The following is a 26,808-nucleotide window of genomic DNA, read 5'->3' as shown; positions in this document are numbered from 1 at the left end:
TCTGAGGTAGAACATATAAATCGGAACTGGAATCCAGGAAGCCTAGGATGGATTGGTTTAGTGTAGAATAGTCAGCAAAAGATTTTTTTTGCATATGTTGTTAAATGGGGTATTCAACACAAACATAACAAAACAGTTTGAATTTCACCTCAGGAACTTTCACCTCAGGAAGTTCAGCAAGTGCCCTCAAAATCAACATGGCTTTCAATAAACGTAGTGTACTGTTGTACTGTTGTCTTTCAAGATTGTGAAAAGAAACTGTATTTAAAACAGTATAACACACAAAATTTGCAAAAAAAATGATAACTTAAAGTACTTTTTGACCACTAGTTTTGTAAACTGCACCCGACTGCAGAATCCTAGAAATTTCCCAGTCAGAAGACATGCTTCATATGCTCTGGTGCCTAAATGCTGACCGAGCACTCGATCAGAGATTTCTGTCGACGAGATTTATTATTAACGTCATTTTCTCCGTTCTGAAAGGGTAAGATTAGTATTTTTTTTCTCTCTGGCTCGGGTTTACGGTGCTTCTCTGTACCATGGCAGGTGTGAAATGCTTGAAATGAGGTGAAACCCAAAGTTCCCAACAGAGTTTTAAGGTGGAACCTTTGCAAATTGAAAAATCTCACCGATGCAGGTAGGAGGGCTCGGTTGCCAGTAGTATCGGTTTTCCACCTGAATGCAGGTGATCCGAGATTCGCCCTGCAGTTCGTAGCCTGGGTCACAGACGAAGGTCATAGTATCGCCCGGTTCCTTGCCCTCACCACTCCGTGTGCCGTTCATTGGGGTGCCTGGGTCCCTGCAGGCGGTCGCTACTGAACCTGATAAATAAAACCAGGCAGAATTGATGCTTAAGAGGCTGCGTATCGAGTGCAGGACTTCAGCGGATGTTTATTCTACACATTACAGATACAACGCCCACTACCTCAACCTGTCTTTTTGCACACATGCATATACTGAACAAGCAACTGCACACAACTGTACTATATTAGAAATACTCAAATCAACAGTGTCTAAAATCTCTATCCATCCATCCATCCATCCATCCATCCATCCATATGGTTGCGTATGTGACAAAAACAAGTGAATTTAAAAACAAAAAAATTAAAAATGTCCAGCCTTGTTATAAAATATTGCCATTTCTGAATCATTTTTAAAAGGTATTTCTTGAAGTAAATAGCAGCTGGTTTGCAAAATATCAGATATTTATTTCATTTCCTGCAGCTGTCCATCAGATACACCAAACAAGCTAAAAAATTCAGATTCCGAGATTTTCTTCCTCCAGTCTTAAAAAAAAATTAGCCCGTTTTTTATTTACGTATTGATTTCTCCGCATTTATGCACACTGTGATTATCCAACTGGCTCCCAACCGACTCATGAAACACTAAAAATTAATCCAACATCTTAAATCTATTATGTTTAGTCCTGCAGAAATAACCGAGCTTGGAATACTGACATCCGCACCAGGCTTTACACGAATGCATTCCTTTAGTAAATCATGAATTTGTATATTTTAATTTAAGCTGCTTACTGGAAAAGTCGATTGCGAAGCCTGACTTGCTGATGTAGAAATCAGTCTCGAACTGAATGGTTACTACATTGAGGGTGCTGTGGATCCCATCAGGCAACAGCGAGCCACTGACTTCCCTCAGAAGCATCTCGTTCTCCGGATGCCCGTCCCACACCTTCAAGATGTCATGAGATGCTTCCGTGTCGAAAGCTAGAAACTGGAGGCTAAACAAAGAGAAATGAGATTTTAATTGCAATGAGAACGTTTTAAAGCTTTTTTTTTTTGGAAATTAAGATAAGATTTATAAACCTAGCTGACTCATTCTATGCCTAGTTTTGGTTGACCAATAGCAATGGCTGGTCCCAAGACCCAATCAAGCAGACTGTCCCCTTAATAAACGTCCATGATGATTACCCGGAGACGACGAAACACAATCCTGATCTTTGTCTTATGATTCATTACTGCTGAATTTTTATCACAGAATGCAATTAGCAGACATATTTTTTAACACTGAACTTCCTGTTCATCCTCCTTTATCATTCCTTTTAATCACTGACCTACTTACTAATGCTTTAGAAACATCTCTAAGGATAAAAAAGACTTAACTTTCATGATGTTTAAATGAAATGTTATTTTACAGAAATGCGGAGGTACCTGACAGTATTGCCCGAGTCCACCTCGATGATCCAGGTACAGCGGAGATTGTTGTCATAAGGGAACGGATATCCAGGAGATAATATCCGGCCTGACGACTCACCTCTGAAACTTCCACCACATTCGGCTACAAAAGACCAGAAAAAATAAACAGGTTTATGGGTCACCTACTGCTCATATCTGTGATACAGAAAAATGGCCTGTTTGCACAATCCCAAAAGAAAAGTTGCCAGATACTGCATAAAGTTTGTGGTCCATATAGTGTCAAAGTTTGTGGGTGTGTTTTTGAACATTTCATTGAATATGTAGTCCTTTAGTCGGATACTAATGTAGGTGAGAAGTTGAGGAGTTCTGGGGTGCAGTCAGCGTTCACATTCATCCCAAAGGTGTTCAGTAGGGTTGGAGCTCCAAAGCAGAAGATCTTCCACCCAAAGGAAACTCAGGAGGAATCAGATGCGTTGGATCAAGAAACACATACAAGGTGAAGCACGATGGTGGTAGCACAGTACAGTAATAGCTTAACAGGCCAAAATTATAATTTTTATTTATATTTATATAAAATAAATTTGTGTTACACAAAATAATTGTGGTAAAAGAGATTTTTTTTAAATAGGTTTTGCATACAAAATAAAACCACATTCTAAATTAATGATAAGTGGTAAAGGATAATTAAAAATCATGGCAAAATGTCTAATAGGTATACAATTATGTATAAAAATATTTAATTATGTCCTCTAAAAGAAACCTTTACATGATATCTGAGATTTTTATATGGAAAAAATTCCAGATTAATTACTTATTAATTTGGACATATTTATTAAAGTACTATATTACTATAATAAATGTTTATGTGTTATTATATAATCAATATCTTATTAATTCTTACTGATGGTTTATTGTTATATAATCAATTTCTTATTAATTCTTATTAATGGTTTTGGATAGTCAGACTCTATTTTTATAAACTCTATAAATATCAAAATAAAAAATTTAGGCCATAGAATGAAGTCTGAAATTCCAAAATGATTCATTTTATAATTATAATTCAAACTAAATTATAATTTATTAATGATCTGATGAAATAACAGTGGACTTATTTATTTATTTACTTTTTTCCAGATTATGATTACACACCAGCCTCTTCCACAGAATGTTAATTTGGGCGAATGCTAGGGGTGTTTATGCATGAGCAGAGCATCATGATTGAAGTGCACTTCTTTTCTCCCACGGTTAATTAGCGTAAAAAAAAAACAACCCCACCTAACCCTGTTACTGCACTGTACAGTATATATGTGCCCAAAGCCACTCTGGAAGCAGAAGACCAGTGCATTTATCATTGCAGGGAAATACTTATACTAGTACTTGTCACAAACATGTTTCAAAAGCAACACATGGACCATCAGTGCGAACAGCAGCAAAGTCATAATTGCATTACATGTAATCTTATTTTAAAACAATAAAAGGAAAGACGAGTGAAAATGCTTTTTCACCAGCTGTGCTGTCACTTCCACTGTGATGTAGCATCACAGAATGGATGAAGCAGAGATATTCTGGACAACTAAACACATCACTTAGTTGCATTACTGCTCATGATGCAGATCTGAATATAAGTTCTATAATCGTTATAAACAGGAAGAGGGCTACATGCAAGAGGGAAGGAGTTTCCAGGTCGATAAGCTTGACATGCACCTTCTGTATGTCGGATCTGTACTGGATATTGCAGGACTAATTCTTACAAAATGAGGCATACTGAAACACCCAGACAATGGAAAACTGCATCGACTGGTTAAGATGATAGTGTATACACAGAGGAAAGATTACTGCCTGGCCAGGTGCCCAGGGACTCCACGCTATGAGAGGCCGCTACGATTAATGATTGGGCCATTACACCAGGAGTGGCTTGTGACCATAGATTTTGGTGGGCGGCATTAATAACCCTAACGCCTCGAACTATATTAATTCAAGAGCCTGTCACGCTTGACTTATGCCACGGGTTACTGGAGCGAATATATAGAGTAAACCACAAAATATGAGTTGGAAAAATCCTGAGAATCCTGAGAAATAACCTATAACAATAACCAGATGGTGTTTTGTCTGAAACCAGCACCCATAGCAAAAAGTCCTATAAAATAAAATGATATAGAAAAGCCAATAAGGGACATGATAAATCAGATGCAATATAATCCTCGTGTACCAAGAAAACGGAATTCCTGATGAATCTTTATTATCAAGGCAAATCACTTAGACATAAAAGCAGTAGAAAATGGGAACGGACTGTAATCTTTCTTTATAGAAATAATACTTATTAAACCAGCATTAATACTTCTAAATGTCATTTCTGCAGTGGTGGATGAAGTACACAAACCGTGTTTGGTAAAAATATGACTCCAGTAAAAGTGCGTCCTTTAAACTTTCACTTGGATAAACGTTATAATGTTCCTATTATCATTTTTATCGCGAGACTCTTTACTTAATCAACTCAGTTGATGTGGAAAGACTCGAATGTGACTCTCAGCACACTGATCTAATAGAATGATATTAACGACTCAAACACTGATTGATCTCTATTACAATTAGCATGAGCTCGACCCTGATTGGTGGATTGCTGATTGCAAAATGTAGTTGAGTAAAAAGTTAAAGTAAAGTAAAAGTCTCCACAAATGAAGTAAAAAACTAACTACTTTTACTTCCTTACTGTCCACCACTGCACTTCTGTAATGTTACAAACCTACTAGAAGGCGATGGAAATATATCTTTGCTGTCAAGTGCTAGCGGTTATGTTAACATTAAGCACCCCTATTATTCCTTATATTTAAGTCATTTATACGACTCAGCAGTTGAGGGTTGAGGGCTTTGCTCAAGAGACCAGTAGGGGCATCTTCGTTGCGCTGGGATTTGAACTCATGATCTCATCAGCACTTGTTAAACCACTCCCTCTCTTTATAACAATAAAGATATGAAGATGATGACGAAGATGAAGATATGCAGGGATTAAAAGGAACAAAGTCAAAAAGATTGTGAACTGTGCCAAAAAAAAAAAAAAAATCACATAGCACCTTTCTAACAGCCAAAATGTCACACTGAAATTACGTTCTACCAAAACTATATCCACTTTGGCTTTTGGGTTTCTTTCAAGTAGAGGATAAGCAGATTGACTCCAAATCGGTTGATTATTGAGACGTTCAGGAGAAAATTTGAAGAAGTGTTTGGAATTGAATTATTAAAAAAAAAAAAAAAAAAAAAAACAGAGCTCCACTAGGGCAATTTGCATATCTTTAAAATCACTAAAAAATTGAATACACTGACACATTTCCATTGCCTCCATGTTTCTTTTTTTTTTTTTTCCAAGCATGAGTTTTGTTTTCGTTTCCGTTTAAAATACTGTTTAGCCCGTTGTTCTGCTTAAAGTACTGTTAATTCAATGAAATCTCATTTTAGTTACTGGTCAAAAAAATCCACTGGAGTGGAAGTAAAACGTAGCTCATTTAAAATTCACACCGAGCGAAATTCTCCACGTGCGTTTATTTTTTAACAGCGTGGAGTGGGGGGGCAGAGAGGGGGGGCGGGGGGTTTGGGTTTCTAGTGTAGTTCGGAAAGGACAAGTTAATATAAATCTCATACTAGTTGTTTTTAACTGAAGAAACATCTTAACAAATTAAAGTGCAATAACAAAAGATGAAAGAAAATAAAACTCTACAGTCCAGGATTTAAGTCCAATGTGTTTTGCACTTTTATAGTTAAAAAAATTAATCACGCAATGAACAACTTTTGATTTGATGGCGTTTTGCTTTCAACTGCGTCCGCATCACTGGCGTCTGTTTTTTCCGTCTCCATCTTTTCCATCTTCTGAGTTTAGAACGTTTGTTCTTTACCCATCAATCAATCAGCACAGTAGTTTTAGGGGCCTGATTTTTTTCTGGTTGCAAAATTTTTTTGATTCATTTTTTTTTATTTAGTAACAGATTTTTTCAAATTTCAAACGTAGTTAAGTATAAACACGACTTGAGTTCAATCTGCCCAAGTTCTCCCCCACTGCTGCTCCCCCCACTGGCTTCCTGTAGCAGTACGTATCAGATACAAAACAATGATGTTTGCCTATAAGGCAAAAATGGACCAGTATCATTTTACCTCAGTGACCTCATCACATCTCGCACTGCACCACGCTGTCTGAGATCCTCCAGCACTGCTCAACTGGTACCACCTTCTCTCAGAATGAGAGGTAAGTATACTCCAAGGCTCTTCTCTGTTCTGGCACCGAGGTGGTGGAATGAACTTCCCCTAGATGTCTGAACAGCGGAGTCCCTGACTATCTTCAAGCAACGTTTGAAGACCTACCTCTTTCTGAAACACTTCAACTAACACTTTCCAAGTTTGCTTTGTAGAAATCAAGAGTTATATTCTGACGAGGGCGTCTGCTGAATGCCGCAATGTAAATGTAACTGTAATTCATTACTTTCCCCATTAAGACACATAGTACTAAAAATAAAGATATTCAGAATTATACCTATGCAGGAAGGAAGCTGATGGTCCCAAGCTCGCCTCTCACCGGTCATACACCTCAACACCCCGCTGCCATGCAGTGTGTAGCCTGGATCGCATTGGTACGTGACGGCACTTCCAGCGAAGTGGCCTTGGTCGCTCATTTTGGAGCCGAACTGAGGCACACCAGGCTCGTCGCAGTGAGAGAGTTCGAAACCTGAGAAAAGAATAGAGAGAGTAGGGAATTAGTGTGGGGACACTGATGCATTCATTTGTTCTGTAATCTTGTGTAAGCACTTTATTCTGCTCAGGGAAGCGTTCGAGCCAGAGGTTATCAAGAAAACACTGGGCATACAGCGGCAGAACAACCTGGGTTTATCCCGGCCCATTGCAGGACACCTTAAACACACACACACACACACACACACACACACACACACACACACACACACACACACACACACACACACTGGTGACCCTGTAGCTATGCGGCATCAATGCTACGAAAAGGTTAAAGTAGTAAATTTCCATTTGAATATTTGTATTTAATCATTTTGTTAGAACAATATAAACCGAATCTTTTATTTCACATTGTGGGCTAATCAAAGCTAGTCAGCAGCAGTGGCGTAAAGTATTCAAGTAAACCTAGTCTGTTACTCTACTTAAGTAATTTTTTGTCTCCTTTCAAGTTTTACTGAGTATCAAAGATTTAATCAACTTTGACTCTCTACTCAAATACAGTTATGATTTAATAGATGTACCTTTTACTCCACTGTATTAAATGAGACGATAAGCATTACTCATCACATTGTGCGATCAGTCAACGAGCTTTGAGTATTTGGTTTTTACTTTATCAAAAATGATTTACTTTCTTATTTTTGTCCACTACTTTGTGACATGATCATGTCATTGTGTTGGTTAATTAAATATTTGTTTGACCTTTGTTGCGTTCTGGCGTGTTGAAGAGACTGTTGTGTTGACGGTTAATGCAGTGTTGCAATGCAATTTGATTTAAACTTTATTGAATAAAACCTCACAAATCCATCGTTCAACCAAAAAGGTCAGTTTGTGAGTGGAGGCGGAGCAAAGCTGCTACGTTTTGCCCGCCGTGCGAAACTTCTAATATTTTCACAATTGTGTCATATCGATAATATCAGCATCGTAAGATTAAAAAAGTGGAAGAGGACCGTCCGTACCTTTAAATACACTCTGACGACCCCGTAAGCAATTGTTTCAAAGGTTGTTGCGCAGAAAAGCTCAAATAAACAAATATTTATTAATGAAAAACCAGATTCAGTATAACAGAATCCGTTACAAAACATTTCTGTTTAGATGATTAAGATACCACATTATCATCCCACCCCGTACCTGCGAGTGTGATTTAGCATCTCTCGAGTAGCTTTGCTTTTCTTTGGCTCCAGATGGGTTATCAATCTGTTTTCATCCTCTCTTCAATCCAGCTCTGCTGCAACTCATTTTAATTTATGGGACTAATTTTGGCACCACAATATAAACCCTGTTCCTGAAACTGATGGATTTTTTCGGTTCCTACACTAAGAGCTGCACCATCTTGTATTTCTTACTTTGGTATTGAGTCAGATACAGAAATCAGGATCAAGAAAACATCGAAAAATGTCAGAATCAGGAGTATTTATATCTCGCTATTGATTTGCGGCTCTTTAACAGTGAGAACGGCATGTAAACATAGAGCATTAATAACCTCGGGGTGGCTCCATTCTTTATGTGTGTAACAGATATTTATGAGCCAACAACAAGGACAGCAGTGCCAGTGTGTGTGTGTGTGTGTGTGTGTGTGTGTGTGTGTGTGTGTGTGTGTGTGTGTGTGTGTGGGAGCAGATAGTAGAACAACATATACATGAGCCAGGAATTGGGGTCCAAGCAAGAGGCATAAATATTCTCGTCAAGCCGCAGCTTGTACTATAGCGACTACAGTGTGCATCAGAAGAAAATCCCAGCAATGAAATCGAGCCTCTATTTCTATTCTTTATTGGTTGTGTAAATTACATCATTTTCTAATTTTACGGTGTCGGATTCAGTGCTTTTAGGAGCAAATTTATTTTCAAGACCAGCGTGTTAAAAAGCCGCACAGCACTTTCGCTAAATCGGTTATCCCTCTGATGGCGGTTCATAGGGATTCGAAGCTCGTCACGGTGCCCGTCAGAGCGTTACAAATGCCACTGAATTGCAGATTGCAGAAAAGAAAAAATGCTGTGCTAAAGAACAGTGATGTTAATTGAGGTATTTGTGGACTGTAATTAATATCAACAGTCTACTACAATAGATTAGTAGCAGGTTGCATGAACAGCGCCCATCACTGGACAATGATGGAATTGTAACGAATGGACATTTGGTGTATGAGTATTGGTTCTGGTTCCTCTCAAGGTTTCGTCCTCATACTATCTCATGGATTTTTTCTCGCCACAGTTGCCCCTGGTTCACTCTATTAGGGACAAACTTACAATTATACATTTTATAAATAAAAATGAACCGTATTAATCCGCTAGCGCTATTAGGGCTAATAAGTTGCCCCTTCAGTCGTCCCATTAACCAATAGTGGATTTTAGCGATGCCGATAGCTGACTGGTTCGTACTTGCCGATAACCGATTAATCAACCGGTAGTTTTTTAATAAGGTAGCAATACTTCTAAACATAATATTGGTTACATTTGTAAATTCTTAGTTTATAGTTGTATTTAGAAATATAATTTGTAATTAGAAATATTTTGTATTTAGAAATGTATTTGGTGTTTAGAATTTTATTTTGTATTTGTATTCAAAAATAGATTTTTTTTTTTTTTTGGAAAAACATTTTGCATTTAGAAAGTTATTTCTATTTGTATTTGGGAATATATTTTGCATTCAGAAACATTTTGTATTTTAATATTGATTTGATATTTAGAATTGGATTTTTGTATTTTGTATTCAAAAAGATATATATATTTTTAAATATATTTTGTATTAAGAAATATATTTGTAATTGGCCAATTTGTGCTATCGAGTAACTATTATTCATGAGTGTATAATCCACTGCGCTGGTGGTGCTGTTGAACAAAACTCGAAACCATTGTACAACAATACATCTTTTAATGACGAACAGCCTCAAAAACTGTAAAACCCACCATTCCGACTTGCCGCTACCTCTCAAAACCGCAATTCTAAACAATCATTTTAAAGCTCAACAGATCTCTACTAACAGTTTTCTCACAACTCGTCCGGTATTTCCAAAATTGATACCGAAGTAGTACTTGAAAGCAGCAGTGACATTAAATGCTATAGAAGTCCAAACTGTACAACAAAGACCCAAAGGTGCATAATGTGCCAATAGAAATGGAGCAGCACCATCCTGGAGTTTCTGCTAAGGGTGACAGAGGGTCAACGGCATTTACCACTGACATCATAAGTGTGAAACCTGTTATGATCGAAGGAGCAGAGAGTCGAAGTTTTTTGAACTCCTGTCATGAAGTAGTTAAGAAAAAATAAGGCTTCTACCAAAGCTTTTCTTGACTCCTTTATTGTCAGTAGTGGGACAGCAATAAAAGGGAAGAAGAAAAAAAACGATATATTACCGCAATTTCAAGTTGGAAGCAGTAGCTACTTCAGCGGAGTCCACTGTTGAAACGAATTTGGCTGAATATAAAATATTTAAATGTAGAGGATATTATTTTCTACCTGGAGTTACAGCAGGGACTAAGGTAGGACTTTTATTGCGGGACAATCGTGTCATTCTTTGAGCTGATTCATAGCATGGTTGTGAATTCAAATAAGAGGCGGAGGATTTAGAGTAATTATCAAACCAATCTAAACAAAAAAATGTCGTGTTTTTATCCAAATAAAAAAACTGACATTATGGGCAGAGGAATGTTTAATCTGCGTGATCTTGTTGTTATCCTAATGCACAGTATCAAGTCGTATACACAGACTTGAATCCATATATCCTACTAATGCAGTATAAAATAAATCAGGCAACCCTGGCAGCTCTAAAATGGCTTGTCGAGCAAAAGTGAAGCAGCCTCAGAAGATAAAAAAAACATTATGGTATAGAGACAGTGGTGAGACAGAGCTATGGGACTCTGCTCTTGTAATTTATCCAGTTTTATCCGACACACCGCAGCAGTGGAAGTTGAAACAGCTACTCAGGGAGTGGGACATATTCTCCGATTCAAAGCCAGTGAATTGAATTTCATAACTCCAGCAATGGATACATTAAAAAGACCGTATGCGAGCGAGATAAATGTATAAACCTCTGGCGAAACCTTCGAATGAAAAATGTAAGATGGATAACCAACTAAAAAAAAATCTATTATTTATACCTATAGCCTGTGTCAGGGAAAAAAAAGATGGCATGGCAGTCTCTGCTTGTGCAGTGTTAATGAGAATGACTGAAAACGGGCAGCAGATTCCGTTTGCGTTCGAAGCCTCATCCCTGATACGAGACGATGTCTGAAAAATTGTATCTGAAAAGAAAATATATAAGTTTATTGACCATCTGAAAAAAACCCTGGTCGATACGCCGAATGCATATCATTTTTGCTGTTTTTTTTGTTTTTGTTTGATTGTTGTTTGATTATCTAATTGTTTTTTTGAGGTCTCTGGACTTCATTACAACAGTTTTGAGCCTTTGTATTATAGTAAAACCATACAGTTTGGTAACAGCTAGTTATATATCGTTTTTGAAAAATATGCATGTTCCTGTTGTTTCTATGCAACTAGGTAAACACCAAAACACTCAAAAAATAGAATCTGAATGACTGAAAGAAAGTTTTGTGGGCAGGTGAGTCCAAATTTGAATTTTTGAGCATTAGAGAAGATGTTAGCAGGCTGCCTCACCCCCACAGTCAAACATAGAGGTGGAAGCGTAATGGTGTGAGGATGTTTTAAAGCAGGAAATGTTTTAAACTTAATCCAGGTGAAAGGAACCAACATGGCAACCATTCCATATTTCACAAACAATGTAATTCCGTCTGGACTGCAGCTCATTGGAACCGAATTCGTACGTCAAAGTTTTGTATTTAGAGAGCAAACAGTCGTCTGGAGTGATATCTATCATGGAATGACCTGCCCAGTCACCGCACCTTAATCCTAAAACATTTAGTAAAGAACAGGCTGGATTTAATCAAATGCAGCAAAAAAATATTGATGGTTACTAAGTAATGTACAGCTCCTGAGGAGAAGCACCAGTCCATGGAGATGCCCAAATATGAAAGGCTTCTCAGTTTAGAAATGCAATAATTTCCTTATACTTATGCCCTATATCAGGGGTCTGCAACCTTTGCAACCAGAAGAGCCATTTTTGTTCTACCACAAATAAAATTTGCTGGAGCCGCAAAACATATTTGACCTTTAAATGAATAAAACACAATTTGTTGTAACATGCAGATGAAAGGTAGTTACCTGGTTGCAAGACTAGTTGGCAGTAGTGAACTTTTCTATTGTATTTTAGTAATTTATACCTTTGTGTCTCTGGGAGCCTGGCAAGTGGAAAGTGGTGTAGTGGAATAGATGCTTGATATTTTCTTGAGCGATTCTCTCATAAATTTTCCACAGCTTTCCGCGTTTTAACTCCCGAGTTGCGCCAAAACTAGTGACTGTTGTTGAGTTTGGAGACTTTAGCTTCCGTACGACATTCAGTATGAACTAGCTTTCTGCAGCCGTTCTGAAATGGTTCTTTTCTGTTCATCTTCGGCTGGGTACTTCTCAGCAAACGTCTTTATAGTTCCTACCTAGTTCTTTATCCATAATTTTTGATTTTTCCATAGTTAGCATAGCAGGGGTCTGGACCTCAGCCGTCCCAACAATGGACCACTGTTGCGTTCAAGGATGCGCATCAAACAAAGAGAGAAGGAGGAGGAGCTTCTTCCCGCAGGACATTCGTAGTTTAAACCAGGAAAACGCCTAGTACCTGGACTTACTTTTACTTCTTTTGCACAATTTATTTGCACAATTGCACAACTGTCACTTTAACACTGGACTGGAAGAACTCAGGGTCACTTTATCAGCACAGGAACACTTTAGTGACAATCACACGGGGGGACACTTTAAATCTGGACTACAGTCAATATTTATGTCGTTACCCAAACCTTTCTGCCTAATAAATATATATATAATTTTAGTTTGAATATCAGCTCCAAGAAGGTCAATGTTCGGGAAGTAGACAGTAAGTGAGGTATGGTTTGATCGACAAAATATTAAAACTATTTTTAGTGGTACACCTGTTACCTGGAATGAATTGTTCCCTTTAAAACACTGTGTAATAATAATAAAAAAAAATATATATATTTTTTTTTTTATTTACATTTCGTTAAGACAAGTGCAGGGAGCCACAGAAGGAGGGCTGAGGAACCGTGGGTTCTGCTCTATACAGACAAACTGAATGTCACAGGAATTGTCACCTAGCTGACGTTTGCTTCACTATAATGTACAGGTCATGAAGTTTCCTCGGAGGCATGAAGAGCTTCTCATGGATGCTGAGATTTGTGGGAATGGAAAATGATATGACGTGGACAGGAGACGTGGAATGAAAAGTAGAACAGTGCTTGCTCTACGGTTAGAAGAAAAGAATGCCATGGATATGCCCGATTGGAGTTTCAACAGCTTTGACGGATTAGAGTTTATTCCACGAGCAAACTTTTTGAGAGGAAGAACTGCTGTCAGGAGGAGCGTTCTGTCAACCAGCGTCTGTGCAAATACGTGATTTGGGAGCCAGGGCCAAATGCTGAAAGTTGATAAGTGGATACGTTTTGGTTAAACAGGCTGATGGTTAAAAAAAAAGAAACCCTTAATCATAAATCACTTACACAGTTCCAACAAGTGCACCTTCTACGTAAACGTGAGATAAAAAAAAAACGTGGGGAACCACACACTCTATAGACAAAGGTATTGGGACGCCTGACTTTTCCAGCCAAATGCGGTTCTTCACCAACTGAATTCTATAAAAACATCTCTGGATCCAGCATGAAATTTTCTTATCGCTTGAACTAGGGGACAGAAACCTGTTCCAGCATTCCCATTGGCACAAAGCCAGCTCCATGAAGATCATCACTAGGTTACGTATGTTCCTGAGGGAACGAGAGCTGGGTCAAAAAAAAACGCTTTGGGAACCCCTCGCGTTGTTCACGCTCTGAATCACGTGTAAAATCTGGCCAATAGGCAGTCGTGACGTCATTCGACGCAGCTCAGGTTGGGTTGGAATGGAAGATCTTCTGAGCTCAAGCTTGTTTAACCTTTTTGCAAATATTAAGAATGATCCGGAAAATGTATTAAATCAACTATGATAATACTGTAATTGTAAATGATTATTTACTTATTTCGCATTAATTAAGTTTTCTAAAAAAAAATACAATGAATGGACAAGTATTTGGAAACACGAGACTTTTCCAGCCATATGTGGTTCTTCCCCAAACTGTTACCAAGAAATTGGAGGCACACAATTGTATAGTTTTTCCCTTTACCAAACCGGATCCAGCATCACAGTACCACTGTTCACAATGCTAGCTCCATGAAGATCTGCTTCCACCATAATAGACATCTTTGGGATGATGCTGACTGCACCCCAGGCCTCCTCAGCTCACATACGTCAGTACCTAATTTTACTTACATCCTTATGATCTCCACAAAATCTAGAGAAACATCTTTCCAGAAGAATGGAGGTTCTTATAACAGCAAATGGGCACTAAATGTGGAACAAGATGTTCAAAAGGCAGAATCATGTCCAAAAACTTTTGGCAATAACGTGTATAAAAAAAATAAAATAAAAAATAAAACATCTGTGAGAATCCAATGTTTAGATGTTATTCCATAGTTTAATTTAAAGCACTCACTGGTCTTGCTTGTTTGCTAGCAGGAAAAAAAATCCCTTGTTAATTGCCTACAATGTCAGTCAAAATGTTTAATTCTTCAACAATAAGTGCTTCTTGTCCACGATTATTAACAAAATGTTCCAAAACTCAAGGCTAGAGGTCTGACCCGAGCGACTAATCCGGCTCTAATTAAATACAATCCACTTCCAATTGTTACTGCACCAGAAACAGCTTATTTTTTCCCGCGAGCACCATTACGGTAAAAAAAACCACTTTGCTGTTGCGAGTACACGCCGCGCAAAAATGTCACCGTTGCAGATTATGACTTTAAATAAAGTTCACAGCATCGGAAAAGTGGCTGTTACTTACTCGCATTCAAGAAAAAAAGAAACAGATGATGCGTGGCCTGGCATTTTACACGTCGCCTAGGAATAAAATGTGGCCTAAAAGCCAGATGATTAATTGTACATAAAAGAAATAAAAAAACGTGTCCAAAAATCGCTTCGGAAACGTATGCGCTGTGAATCGGCCGCAAGTGTTCAGGATTGTTTGTGTTGAATGAAGCCGGGGATGATTTGTGTGCTAAGCATAATGCTAATGTTGTGAGAATGTTGATGCTTCAGATTGAAGGTTATTTTATTGTTGAAGGTAATAAATCCTTAGTAACGATGAAAAGGGAGCTTTTTATTATATTCAAAGTTTTTTACTTTACTCCACTATTCGGACAAACGTATTAGGACCCTTGGCTTTTCCACCCAAATGTGCTTCTTATCCAAACTGTTGGGATGGATGGATGTGGAAGATCTCCTGCTATAGGGCACCAACCATACTGAACACCATTGGATTGACTTTTTCATGCTGACTGCACCCCAGGACTCCTCATCTTCTCACCCACATCAGTGACTTTACTAACACCATTATGGTTGAATGAATCTCCAAAGGTCTCAAAAAAAAAAACTAGTGGAACATCTTCCCAGAAAAGTGAAGCTTCTTATATCAGCCAATGGTAATTAATGTGGAATGGAATGTTCAAAAAGTAGCACAAAACAATCTTACATGCAGGTGTTCACACACTTTTGTCCTTACTGTATAGTGTATATTAGAAGTTAAAGAATATGTAAATACACATACAGGTTTTACTATTGGGCCCGTTTTACTTTTAAAGTCGTTAGAAATAATAGAAATAATGATTTCAGAACCAATACTAATTGAAATATGATTCTTAAGTGGGAACTATTACCAATTTACAAACCTTTAAAGGTGTTTTTTACCAGGTGATGTTCCAACAAAACATAAATCCAGAGGAAAGAAAAGATAATTATTTAGTCATTGGAACATTTTTAAAAAAAAAAGAATAGAATGACATAAAAAGAGCCGTACACAGAAGACCCCCCTTACAGTTTTGAATGAATTTGAACTTCATTACAAAGAAAAGTGAGATAAAAATACCAAAGTCTAGTTGTAAAGTGATAGAGAAATGGAATGGGAAGACCTGCACAGTCACCATAACTAAATCCTATTGAACTGCTCTGATATCAAATGGATCACAAGAAATAAATCTCCAATTAGTGAAAATCATCTTGGCCAAGTTTTTACAAAAGGCATGGCAAAGTATTCCAGGTGAATGTTTGGAGAAACGAAATGTCCAGATACCGAGATATCCTAAAATGGTAAATATTTCTACCAGTAAATGACGTGTTGCATAGAAACAATTTTACAGAAATTATTTATTTTTATATATCCATCCATCACATATCCATCCACCCCTTCTGTTAAATTCATTCATATATATATATATATTATTCCTTGTTATTTTTTATTTTATTTATTTTGAATAAATAGACATACTCTGTATAAATGTGTATGTGACAAATAAAATTTGAATTAGAAATTTTTTCCAATTATTAAAAATTTGTTTTATTCTGTGGATTTTTAACTGTAATTAAAGGTGTAACAAGTCTGAAAGGTATGTGGTTATTATTTCTGTCTTTATTTAAAAAAAACCCTGCAATTTCATAAGGGAGTATAGTCTTTTTATATCTGCTGTGTAAAAACCCAGCTTTGTCAACGTCTCGCCAACTATACTAAACCGTGTTTTCTTGTTTGATATTCTGTTCTTGACTATTTCTTTTCCTATCGCTTGTAACGTATTATTGATTTCCACTTTTGATTCGTCTGTGTATTTATGATCTTGTGTGTCTGATAGTTTCAGTTTTTTCTGACAATACCAAGCTGACTACACCAAACACTATGTCCTCTTTTGCTATTTTCTTCTTGCTCACATTTCCATTTCCTAGCCTTGTCTGATCAATTTCTTGTCACATGTTTCACGTTCTCGGTTTGAATCCCTTTTCCGATTTGTCTGCTGCCTTCTTTCTAAACACTGTACGCCTTTAACTCCAATTGCATCGGTCTTAACCCTCCTTACATGTCACTGCTGTAGTGAGAAAGTAGGAAAATATTGCAATAAACATCACCGTGGCTTACCAACCCCAACAGGAAGTTTCAGGTGTTTGTAATTAAAAATTACAATCAACTAGAATGTCCTTTGTACCAGTAATTGTAATAAATAGGGACACAAATAATATCATTCAAACCGTTATGAGTTAATCAGAGCTTAATGAGCGAGCGAAATGCCTAATTAACCCTGGAAAGGTGCGAGTGAGGCGAGCTCCACCATCCCATCAGGAGTTGATGTCCCGGAAGAAAAGTATTCGCAGAAACACGCTGTAAGTGAATCTAGCAGCATTCTGCCGTGTGCTAATAGAATTAAACAGAGAAATTCCACAGTGAAAGTATTCTAATAGAGCAAGGCCCTTAACCCTTCACCTTCTTAGATTAATGTACAACCCTCAAATCCAAAAATGTTGGGGCACTGTGTAAAATGTAAATTAAAAACCGAATGCAATGATTAGCAAATCTCATTAATCCATATTCTATTCAAAATGAAGCAAAAAACATATGAAATGTTTAAACAGAGATTATACACCATTTCAAGAAAAAAATAAGGTGAACTGAGGAGACCAGTTGCTGAGGTTTTAAAAAAGGAATGTTCTATCATAAGTGTCTAAAACAGGATTCCAGCTGCTCAACAGTTCTGGGTGTCCTTTGTTGTATTGTTAATTTCATTAAGCGCCAAATGTTTTTTGAGACGTGTTGCAGCCATCTAATTAAAAATTATTTCTTTTTTTTTTTTTTACTTAAAATGGTACATTTCCAGGGGGAGTGGTGGCTCCAGCGGTTAAGGCGCTGGGTTGCCGATCGGAAGGTCTGGGGTTCAAGCGCCGGTATCGCCAAGCTGCCACTCTTGGGCCCTTGAGCAAGGTCCTTAACCCTCTATGCTCCGGGGGTCCCTTACGAGGGAAATATCAAGGTCCGTGACGTCGGAGTGACGTGGGGCCGCCTTCCCGTGGGCTCACCACCTGCAGGAGGGACCGTAAGGGACGGTGCTGTGAGGATTGGGCAGCAGTCGAAGGCGGGGACCTGCTTAGACTGCTGCCCCCGCGACCCGGATTACGGATAAGCGGGAGAAACATTTCATGTTTTCTATGTTCTACTGTGAATAAAATTTGAGTTTGTAAGATTTGCAAATCGTTGCATTTTGTTTTTATTTACATTTTACAGAGTCCCATCTTTTTTTTTTTTTTTTTATTGGAGTTCAGGATAAGCGTATCTGCCAAATGCCATAAATGTGATGTAAAAGTCAGGAACATCTTTGACAACCAACTAAAGGCTCTTACAGAACTTGGCTGATGCTAAAAAAAAAAAAAAATTCTAGCAAATGAAACTGTATACTACTGAGTTCTTCTACCTTTTGTTCACTATGGACACGGTTTAAATATCCGATCTGAACAACACTGTAATTCCTATTGAAAGTAATCCAACGGTTTGTCTTTTAATACTGGGAAATGGTGTTGTATGGTAAAGGAGAAAAGTGATTTGTTCTAGAAAACACTATAGTTATAGAGACCTGATGATCGGATTTGATTTCCATTTGGGCCAATCTTTTTAGTCCAACACTAATATTCTGATGTACGAGGTGGTATCAAAAAGTTTTGAGACCCGCTCAATTAACAAGGAAATACTTTATATATCTACACACTATCACCTTCAAACAGTCCCCTTCCACAGCAGTACAGCTGTCCCAGTGTCTTTTCGAAGTGTGTTAAGCACCTCCTGTTCTTCACGCTGGATCTCCGCAATGGTGTCAAAATGGCAACCTTTGAGCTGAATCCATCTTCAGATAGAGGGCGAAGTCCTCAGGAGCCAAATCTGGCGACTAAGGTGGGTGCGGAAGTGAAATGAGTCTTTTCCGGCGATCACAATGCACGAGTTGACAGAGGGTTTCGACATTTATTGGAGGTGGAGCTCGTTGAATGTCTTCCTGATCTCTCGCAATTTTCCAGTGATGTTCGTCCACTACTGAAGTGCGCGTGTCACTCAAAACATCTCGTACGACTCGTTGCAGCATCACCGTATTTCAGACGTACGTCATGTCAAACGTCTCTGTTGCAGATTTGCCCGGTTTCACGCAGCATTGCATGTTTGCTCTTCGTTCTAGTTTGCTATCCACGATGAAATCGCAGACGTGGTAACGCATGTGGTCAGAACAGCACCAGCTAGCAACGTTAGTCTCGAAACCTTTTGATACCATGTAGCAATTTTCCAAAATAGCAAATATTTTGATGGATGTGCACCAACCCTGCAGAGAGTGAAATCAAACTAAACCAGGGTTCTTTCTTCTTGTGAGGCACTTTAATCATTTTTAGATCCAGCTGTAATAAATCTGTTGAGCTTCTCAAACATTTTAAACTTTCAGGTGCATCTGGCATGGTTTCAATTTTCCTGTGTACCTTGACATGTTCCTTCAGTCAAATCTATATTTTCATCTAAAAGTGCCATTCCAAAAACTAATCAGCTCGAGCGAGGACAAACCACGACCCGGGCCGAGGACAGAGCCATGGCCGAATGCAGAGATATGAAATCTGGTACAAGGTGTTTAACAAGGCAGGGCTCAAGTGTGTAAAATAAAAATATGCTTAGTTTCTAAAAAAAAAGGAAAGTTGATACCAGTGGTCCCAGGATGGTTAACATTAAAACAGGAGGATCTGCTGGCAAGCCAGGTCCAGTGTAAGAAATTTAGAAGATGAAAAGAAGGATTGAATTTATCACAGAAAGAGTGGGTAAGATTTCGCAAAGGGGCAAAATTACAGCGAGGTATCAAGATTTAATAAGCTAACACAGTACAGGTGAACACAACCAGGTAACAAAATAGTAACCAGACAGGACTGGAGGAAAATCAATGGCACCAAAGAAGCTTGGATGTGACCTAAAGCAGCTTAGTAATCCTTGTTTTTTCCCCTTAAACAAAGCCACAGAAAGCTTTTTGTATTATTAACAATTATAATGTCATGCTAGGTTGTGGATTGATGCCCCAGATAGTATGGCACTAACGCCAGCTGATGCTGCAAGTGGATCCATAATTACAAGCAAAGCAAATTAGGTGTAAGACAGAAGGGTCATATTAAAACAGAGTCCAAATTGATAATGATATGAATAACTTAATTAAGGGATGAAAATTAAGTGAGGTTATTTTTTTCATTATGTGAAAAAAGTGAGAGACTGAGGGAGTGTGGGAGAGAGAGAGAGAGAGAGAGAGAGAGAGAGAGAGAGAGACTCTGACCTCATTGAACCCCGCAGTTCAATGCAGTTGACAAATGATGATAAACAGAATAAGTAGCTTCACCTCTCATATCTTTTGGTCTGTATTGTTTATTCTTTTGTCACGTGACTCCCATAATTATTGTAACAATCATGTCAAGATTCAGACCAAAAACACTCGGAAATCAAACACTAAATGCAAACCAGGAAGTACAGCTGTTTCCTGAGACTGAGCACTTTACTCACAGGCAAAATAAAAAACAACAACAAAAAAAACCCACCTAGAAACTTGGGAAAGAGCAAATCAAAATCACTTAATCAATCAATAAAGAAAGAACAAAAATGTGCCTGAAGATCTATACATCCATACAAACTACCATATAAATACACAAATGTGTATTAGTAGCACCGTAAGAAAATATCTATCAACCACCATCCAAGTTCTAACTCCATTTCCCAGCAGACCGTCTATCATCCCATCCATCCATCCATCCATCCATCCATCCATCCATCCATCAAAGTTCTAACTCCATTTCCCAGCAGACCGTCTATCATCCCATCCATCCATCCATCCAAGTTCTAACTCCATTTCCCAGCAGACCGTCTATCATCCCATCCATACATCCATCCATCCATTTATCCATCCATCCAAGTTCTAACTCCATTTCCCAGCAGACCGTCTATCATCCCATCCATCCATCCATCCATCCATCCAAGTTCTAACTCCATTTTCCAGCAGACCGTCCATGAATCCATCCATCCATCCAAGTTCTAACTCCATTTCCCAGCAGACCATCCATCCATCCACCATTTTTTTTATTAAACCGATGAAAACCTGCAAATTCTGACAGGCATTCAAAGCTTCGCCTGAAGGTTAAATTGAGTTCTTACTGTTGTAGGTGAGTTTAAAGCCCTCAGCAGTGTCATCCTGATCCGAGAAGAACTCCAGCCAAAGATGGTTGGAGGTGCTGCTGAGCGTGACTCCCAACATAGTGGAACTGGAAAAGGCTCCAAGAACGTCTGCCGTGTTATCCAGTCCATCATAAACCTGAAAGATAATGATATTAAATCCATTCTACTTATTTATACCGAGAAATAAATATAGTAAAAAAAAATTTGAGATTGAGAAGAGCTGATTATGACATGGCACTGGGTTTCTTATTCCTACTTTTAAATTCGAGATTTTTACAGGTATTGGTTTTGCTGAATACAGACTATACACAAAAGGCGCATTGTATCATATTGTAATTAAATATAATCATATTATTAATAAATTATTCTTCATATTTATTTCTTATTTTTACTATTGATGGTAAGATTCAGCGATTCATCGATATCAAAACGTGTGTATTTTATACAAGTTGGAATTTTCATTATTTCATTATTTAGAAGCATAAACATATGATATCAAAAACTGAACAGAAGAAATACACGAATACAACAGCCGAGGTGTTTCACTGTGGAGTCTTAACATGTATCTCATCTCATTAATTGCAAACATTTGACCCGAACAGGACATAAAGCTCTAAACTATATCATACTTTCGATCTATGCACTTGGCACATTACAGGCTTTTCATAACGGGTGGAGTTTCTGCGCCGAAATTGCTCAGGAAAATGGTTCTACCTGCTTATAACATGCATTATTCTGCACTTATGCTTTGATAGCTCCAGATCCCGGATAAAGGTACAAATTACAACATAAGCACTTAGCATAAGCAAAATAAAAAAAAAACGCATTCGCTAATCATCCATCACGAGAGGTCGTCGTGACGCTTTGCTTACCTTCAAGATGTCACCTTGGGCCAAACGAAAGCTGCTTGCTGTGATGTTGATGCCTTTCCCTCTCTGCACCTGGATGTTATAAATGCACTCGTGGTTGTTGTCATAATTCAGAGGGTAGTTTGGGGACAGGAGAACGCCGGAGTTCTGAGAAACGGTCGATCCGCATTCAGCTGAGGAAGACAGACAGATTGGTACAAAGTCATAGGAAAATATGGTGTAAGATCACAGTATACAGGACATCATAATAGGCGTCTATGATTGACATAGTGTAAGTAACAGATGTACTAGCATCACATATTCCCTGTACAAAAACCCAGGACACATGACCTTGTCAGTCAGGAGTTGCGTTCGAGGCACCGGACAATTTGACAGCAGGTTTTTTTGGACAGCAGATTTTTTTCTGCAGCTCTTAGCGGATAAAGACATCAGGATATGCCATGCTAACGCCAATTCGACACCCCTGGGATAAAGCAAGGAAAAAAAAGTCGGAAGCCCAAGATCTAAACTTCCCCGTGCGTCGATGCAACCCTGAAGAATCGGTTCCAGCTTGAGACATGGAAGCGAATGAAAGCGGCTCACCACGTACCCACACACCTTGGCAGAGGGGCGCTCCATGTGCGCCGTCCGCCACCCAGGCACGTGACGCCCTGTGTGCCCTGGAGCCGGTAACCTGGCAGGCACCAGAACGTTACCGAATCGCCCACGCCAAAGCTGCTGCTGCTGTGGCCCCCAAATCGAGGGGCACCCGGATCCTCGCAGGGCTCCAGATCATATTCTGAGGAGAAAAACATACAGAAATACAACATGTTGATGTCGTGAAGATGCTTTGAATTTACAAGCATATAAATAAGGCAGTAAGCACAGATGATGGATGGATGGATGGATGGATGGATGGATGGATGGATGGATGGGTAGCTGTCTGCTTAGATATATGAATGGGTGGATAGATAGATGGATGGAATAAATGGATCAATGGATAAATGGTTGGATGGGATGAATAGATGGCAAGTGGATGGTTAGATGGATATTTAAGTGGGTGGACAAATAAATGGCTGGCTGGCCAGTTAGATGGATGGATGGATGGATGGATGGATGGATGGATGGATGGATGGATGGACACTCTGTTTTTGTGTTCTGGTTTTTCGTTCTATTTTGTTTTCAGTTTCTTTATTTGCATGTCATTTGCATATCAATGAAGACTCAGCATCAGTCACTAACCTCTAATCACCTGCATTCATTATCTGGAATTATTTGGTGTTAAAGTTTGATTTAGTCACTAGTCAACATGGGAATGTTTGTTGAGAGCAGAATCAAATTGAAGACTTGGAAGAGAAACAAGTCCAAATCCTGACACTCAAAAAAAACTTTGTGGAGTGATAATACCCTTGATCTCTGGGAAAATCCAAACTGAAACCAAACAAACAGGACCTATATTTCTCTACTACAGTACCATCCATAAAGACTTTAAAGGGAAAGTCTTTAAAGGGAATTTCCTGTCATGATTCATACAAATGAAACACCAGGCCAACACCACCACCACACCATGGCGCCAATTGATGTGAGCTAATGTACGCCAATTTGCACCATTTGAAAGCCCGAGCTCCCATCATTAACACCGTCTCACTGTGCGACCACAACAGCGCAACGACCACAATTGTTCTTCACACATCCGAGGACCTCTAAGGGTTTGGCTTAGGTTTTTATTTTGTGACAAAGAAAAAGAAAAATGCTCAATTTTATCATCATAATCAAATAAAAACAAAGTAAACCAAAACAAAACAAGCCTTGCATTTCCATGCCCACCGCATCGGTTTCCTTCAGCTCCCGGAGAAAAGCTTAGCGTGCGCTGCATGCTGAAAACCCCAGCAGAGACAACATGACAAACACAATCCTCTAAAGATCAAGTTGCTGTTTAATGCCAGGTAACAGCATACCACAGGTCTGAGATCGAGAGGGTCAATGTTTGGCCTTTAAAGGAATATTCCAGACTTTTTAATGCAATATATCAGGACTAAAGGAGTCAAACCTGAGAACTTCTGGAGAAAAACTGAAAAACCTTTTTATTCAAGGTAAGGAGAAGGGGACAAAATAAATCAAATAAATAAGCAAAAAAGCAATTAATATAATTATTATTATAGAAGTATATTTAGTTTATTATACTTTTGAAAAATATTTCTTTAATAATATTATTATTATAATACATTTGTATACAATTATATGTATATATAGCCGGTGCAATAGATTAAAGATACATATGAAGCAGCTACTGATGTAATGCGACTCCATTACGATCCGATTTCAATTAAATTCGACACAAAGCCATTCAATGCGATACGTTGCGATGAAAAAAATATGATGCTCCGCAACTCTATGATGCAGATTTATTTCATTTGGTTCATCAATTTACTTGAGTGCATTTCACAAACACACCTTTGTAGTTAAAAAATTAATAAAAAAAATTAAATAAAAAAAACCCAAGACGTGTTTTCCTATTCTGGCTAAAGGAAGACGCAGCTCTACCTCTGCCATGTTAATCTGTATTCTGTGTGAATTTGTACAATTTTGTCGTATCGTTCTCCTCATCGTAAGATCGAAAAATCCTAAACTGAACCATCGCAACTCGGAGGCCATCTGCATATAAGCATATATAGTGTGTGAGACTGTTTAAAAGGAACCCAGTTGGAGTCCTCAGAAGCCTCTCGTTGGAACAGAGAGCTCTTTTGTCAGCGAGCGATGTTTAACCGTAGGCACATGGGTTAAGGATTTGAAGTGCTCATGAATTTCTGAGGCTTTTTTTAAAAATCTAGACAGGAAAGTAGCTGTGGGGGAGTTTTGTCTTTTTTTCCCTACTAAATTTTAGATAAGTCTACGCTGCCGGTGCAGGTTTAACCTCTAGCTATTTTATCAGGTAGGAGTTGATCCAGCCGTGATCTTCCATCATATATGCGTCACATGGTTCTGTCTCCGCTTTATTACCCCAGGGATTAAAATTCAGTAGATACCAGGGATAAATCCAGAACTCCTAATCAGCAGCTGAGATGAGATGGACCTCAAGCTGCTGCCAATCGACTGGGTTTTATCTACGCGTTCAAGAGTCGGTGTGGTTACTTATCACTGAAAATACAAGAGCGCATGGTACAGAGAAATCCAGTTCAACACCCTAAAGTGACCAAAACTCGGACTAAAGATAAACCCTTTGAAAGCCAGTGCACTATCAGTGGAGGACCTCAAGCCTGAGATTGAAAATGTGAAGATTTGGGCTGTAAAAAATAATTATATATATATATATATATATATATATATATATATATATATATATATATATATATATATATATATATATATATATATATATATATAAATAAATATTGTGAATTTGATTTGTGAAGATTCATTCAGGTTGTTCAATAGGGATGGAGCTCTCTAGCAGGAGATCTTCCACTCCAACCCCAAGTAAAGCAGATCTTAATGGATCTGGCTTTGAGCACAGGGGCATCACCATGCTGGAGCAGGTTTATGTTCAAGTGAAGGGAAGATTTTATTCTACTAGTGAAGAACCAGGTATGGCTGGAAAAGTATATTTATATACTGTATTATTGGAGTTGTAACAACTACACAGAAATGGTTTCTCATTAACTTCTCTGTTCACAGTAAACAACACAGTTTTGAAATCAGGGTGTCTTTTCCTCACCACTGAAGGAGATGTTGAAGCCGTGGAAGGAGATGGAGAAGTCAGAAATAAAGCGTAGCTGGGCTCGGAAGTTGCCGTACAGGCCGGCGTTGAGGTCAGAGGGCCTCTGCGAGCCCGTGAGACGTGCCAGGGGTTGAGCGAAGCTGCCGTTCTCTGTCACCAGCAGGTAGTCGTGGTGATCCTCCAGATGGAAAGCGTGGAAGGTGAACTGAACGCCTGAGCAGAAACGAATGCCAAATAGTCACTTAGTTCAGCAAGGAAAGAGGAAAATACAAAAAAATACAAAAATCTCACATGGCAGCAGGGAGCGGAAAATCACTTCCAAAGCACGCCTGGGGCACATTTATTTATAAATTATTTTTTGGAAAGGAAAATGTTTTTAAGTCAAAAACGAAGCATTCAAGTCAAACTTATAATTGGATACAGTGAAAAATAATGCCCTGATGCTCAAATTGTAAAAAAATAATAATAATAATCGAATATAATAAGTCCGATTTAATTTGAATAGCAATCTAGCAGGTGGTAAATAAATACCAGTTTATGTAAGTGGAATAACTTGTTACATGCAGGATAAGAAGAAAAGCATCTCAGAGTTCACAAAACATGGAAGGGCCACAAGGGGGAGGGGCTACAACAATATCAGACCACATGAGGCTCCAGTCTCAGTAAAGAAGAAGAAGGAAAAAAAAAAGGAGAAATAATCCTTATTATTAGTAGTAGTAGTGCTGGACGTTTGCCATTGAATTAACTATTATTATTATTATTGTCTGATATCGGCACTCATCTGTCTCACTTATTACTATCTATCTATCTGTCTGTCTGTCTGTCTGTCTGTCTGTCTGTCTGTCTGTCTGTCTGTCTGTCTGTCTGTCTGTCTGTCTGTCTGTCTGTCTGTAGAAGTGGTAGCTTAGTGGCAAAGTCTTTGGATCCAAAGGTCATGAGTTCAAATCTCAACCACACCAAAGTGCTACTCCTGGGCCCCTAAACAAGGCCCTCATCGTCTATTTACCTATAAATTGTAATTGTATACAGGTGATTGAAAAGGCTCTAGTGTTCAAATGTGTAAAAAAAACAACAATATAATTAACCACGATTCATTTGCCGTTTAAAGGAATATACATTTTTTTTTAATCATCTGATCCAATTTTTTGTGTAAGAATTGTAAAAAGCACTCATAAAAAATATGGAAAGTAAAAGCAACGCTGTAAAAG

At 38.3% G+C, this 26,808-nt stretch overlaps 1 protein-coding gene across 3 annotated transcripts in view; it reads right to left on the bottom strand.

Moving 5' to 3' along the window:
* Positions 1–26,808, bottom strand: part of csmd3a (CUB and Sushi multiple domains 3a) — a 245,184-nt gene that overhangs the window by 123,125 nt on the left and 95,251 nt on the right. For all 3 annotated transcript variants that reach the window (XM_083529477.1, XM_083529478.1, XM_083529479.1), the window contains 8 exons: positions 25,598–25,813; positions 22,493–22,681; positions 21,907–22,076; positions 21,014–21,170; positions 6,670–6,861; positions 2,166–2,292; positions 1,533–1,735; positions 630–821 (listed from right to left, as the gene is read on the bottom strand). In XM_083529477.1, coding sequence (XP_083385603.1) covers positions 630–821; positions 1,533–1,735; positions 2,166–2,292; positions 6,670–6,861; positions 21,014–21,170; positions 21,907–22,076; positions 22,493–22,681; positions 25,598–25,813 — 1,446 coding nt within the window. The remainder of the gene's footprint in view (positions 1–629; positions 822–1,532; positions 1,736–2,165; positions 2,293–6,669; positions 6,862–21,013; positions 21,171–21,906; positions 22,077–22,492; positions 22,682–25,597; positions 25,814–26,808) is intronic.

This window comes from Silurus aristotelis, assembly GCF_946808225.1.
Source record: "Silurus aristotelis genome assembly, chromosome: 25".
NCBI lineage: Eukaryota > Metazoa > Chordata > Actinopteri > Siluriformes > Siluridae > Silurus > Silurus aristotelis.
This window is presented reverse-complemented; position numbering and strand designations above follow the sequence as displayed.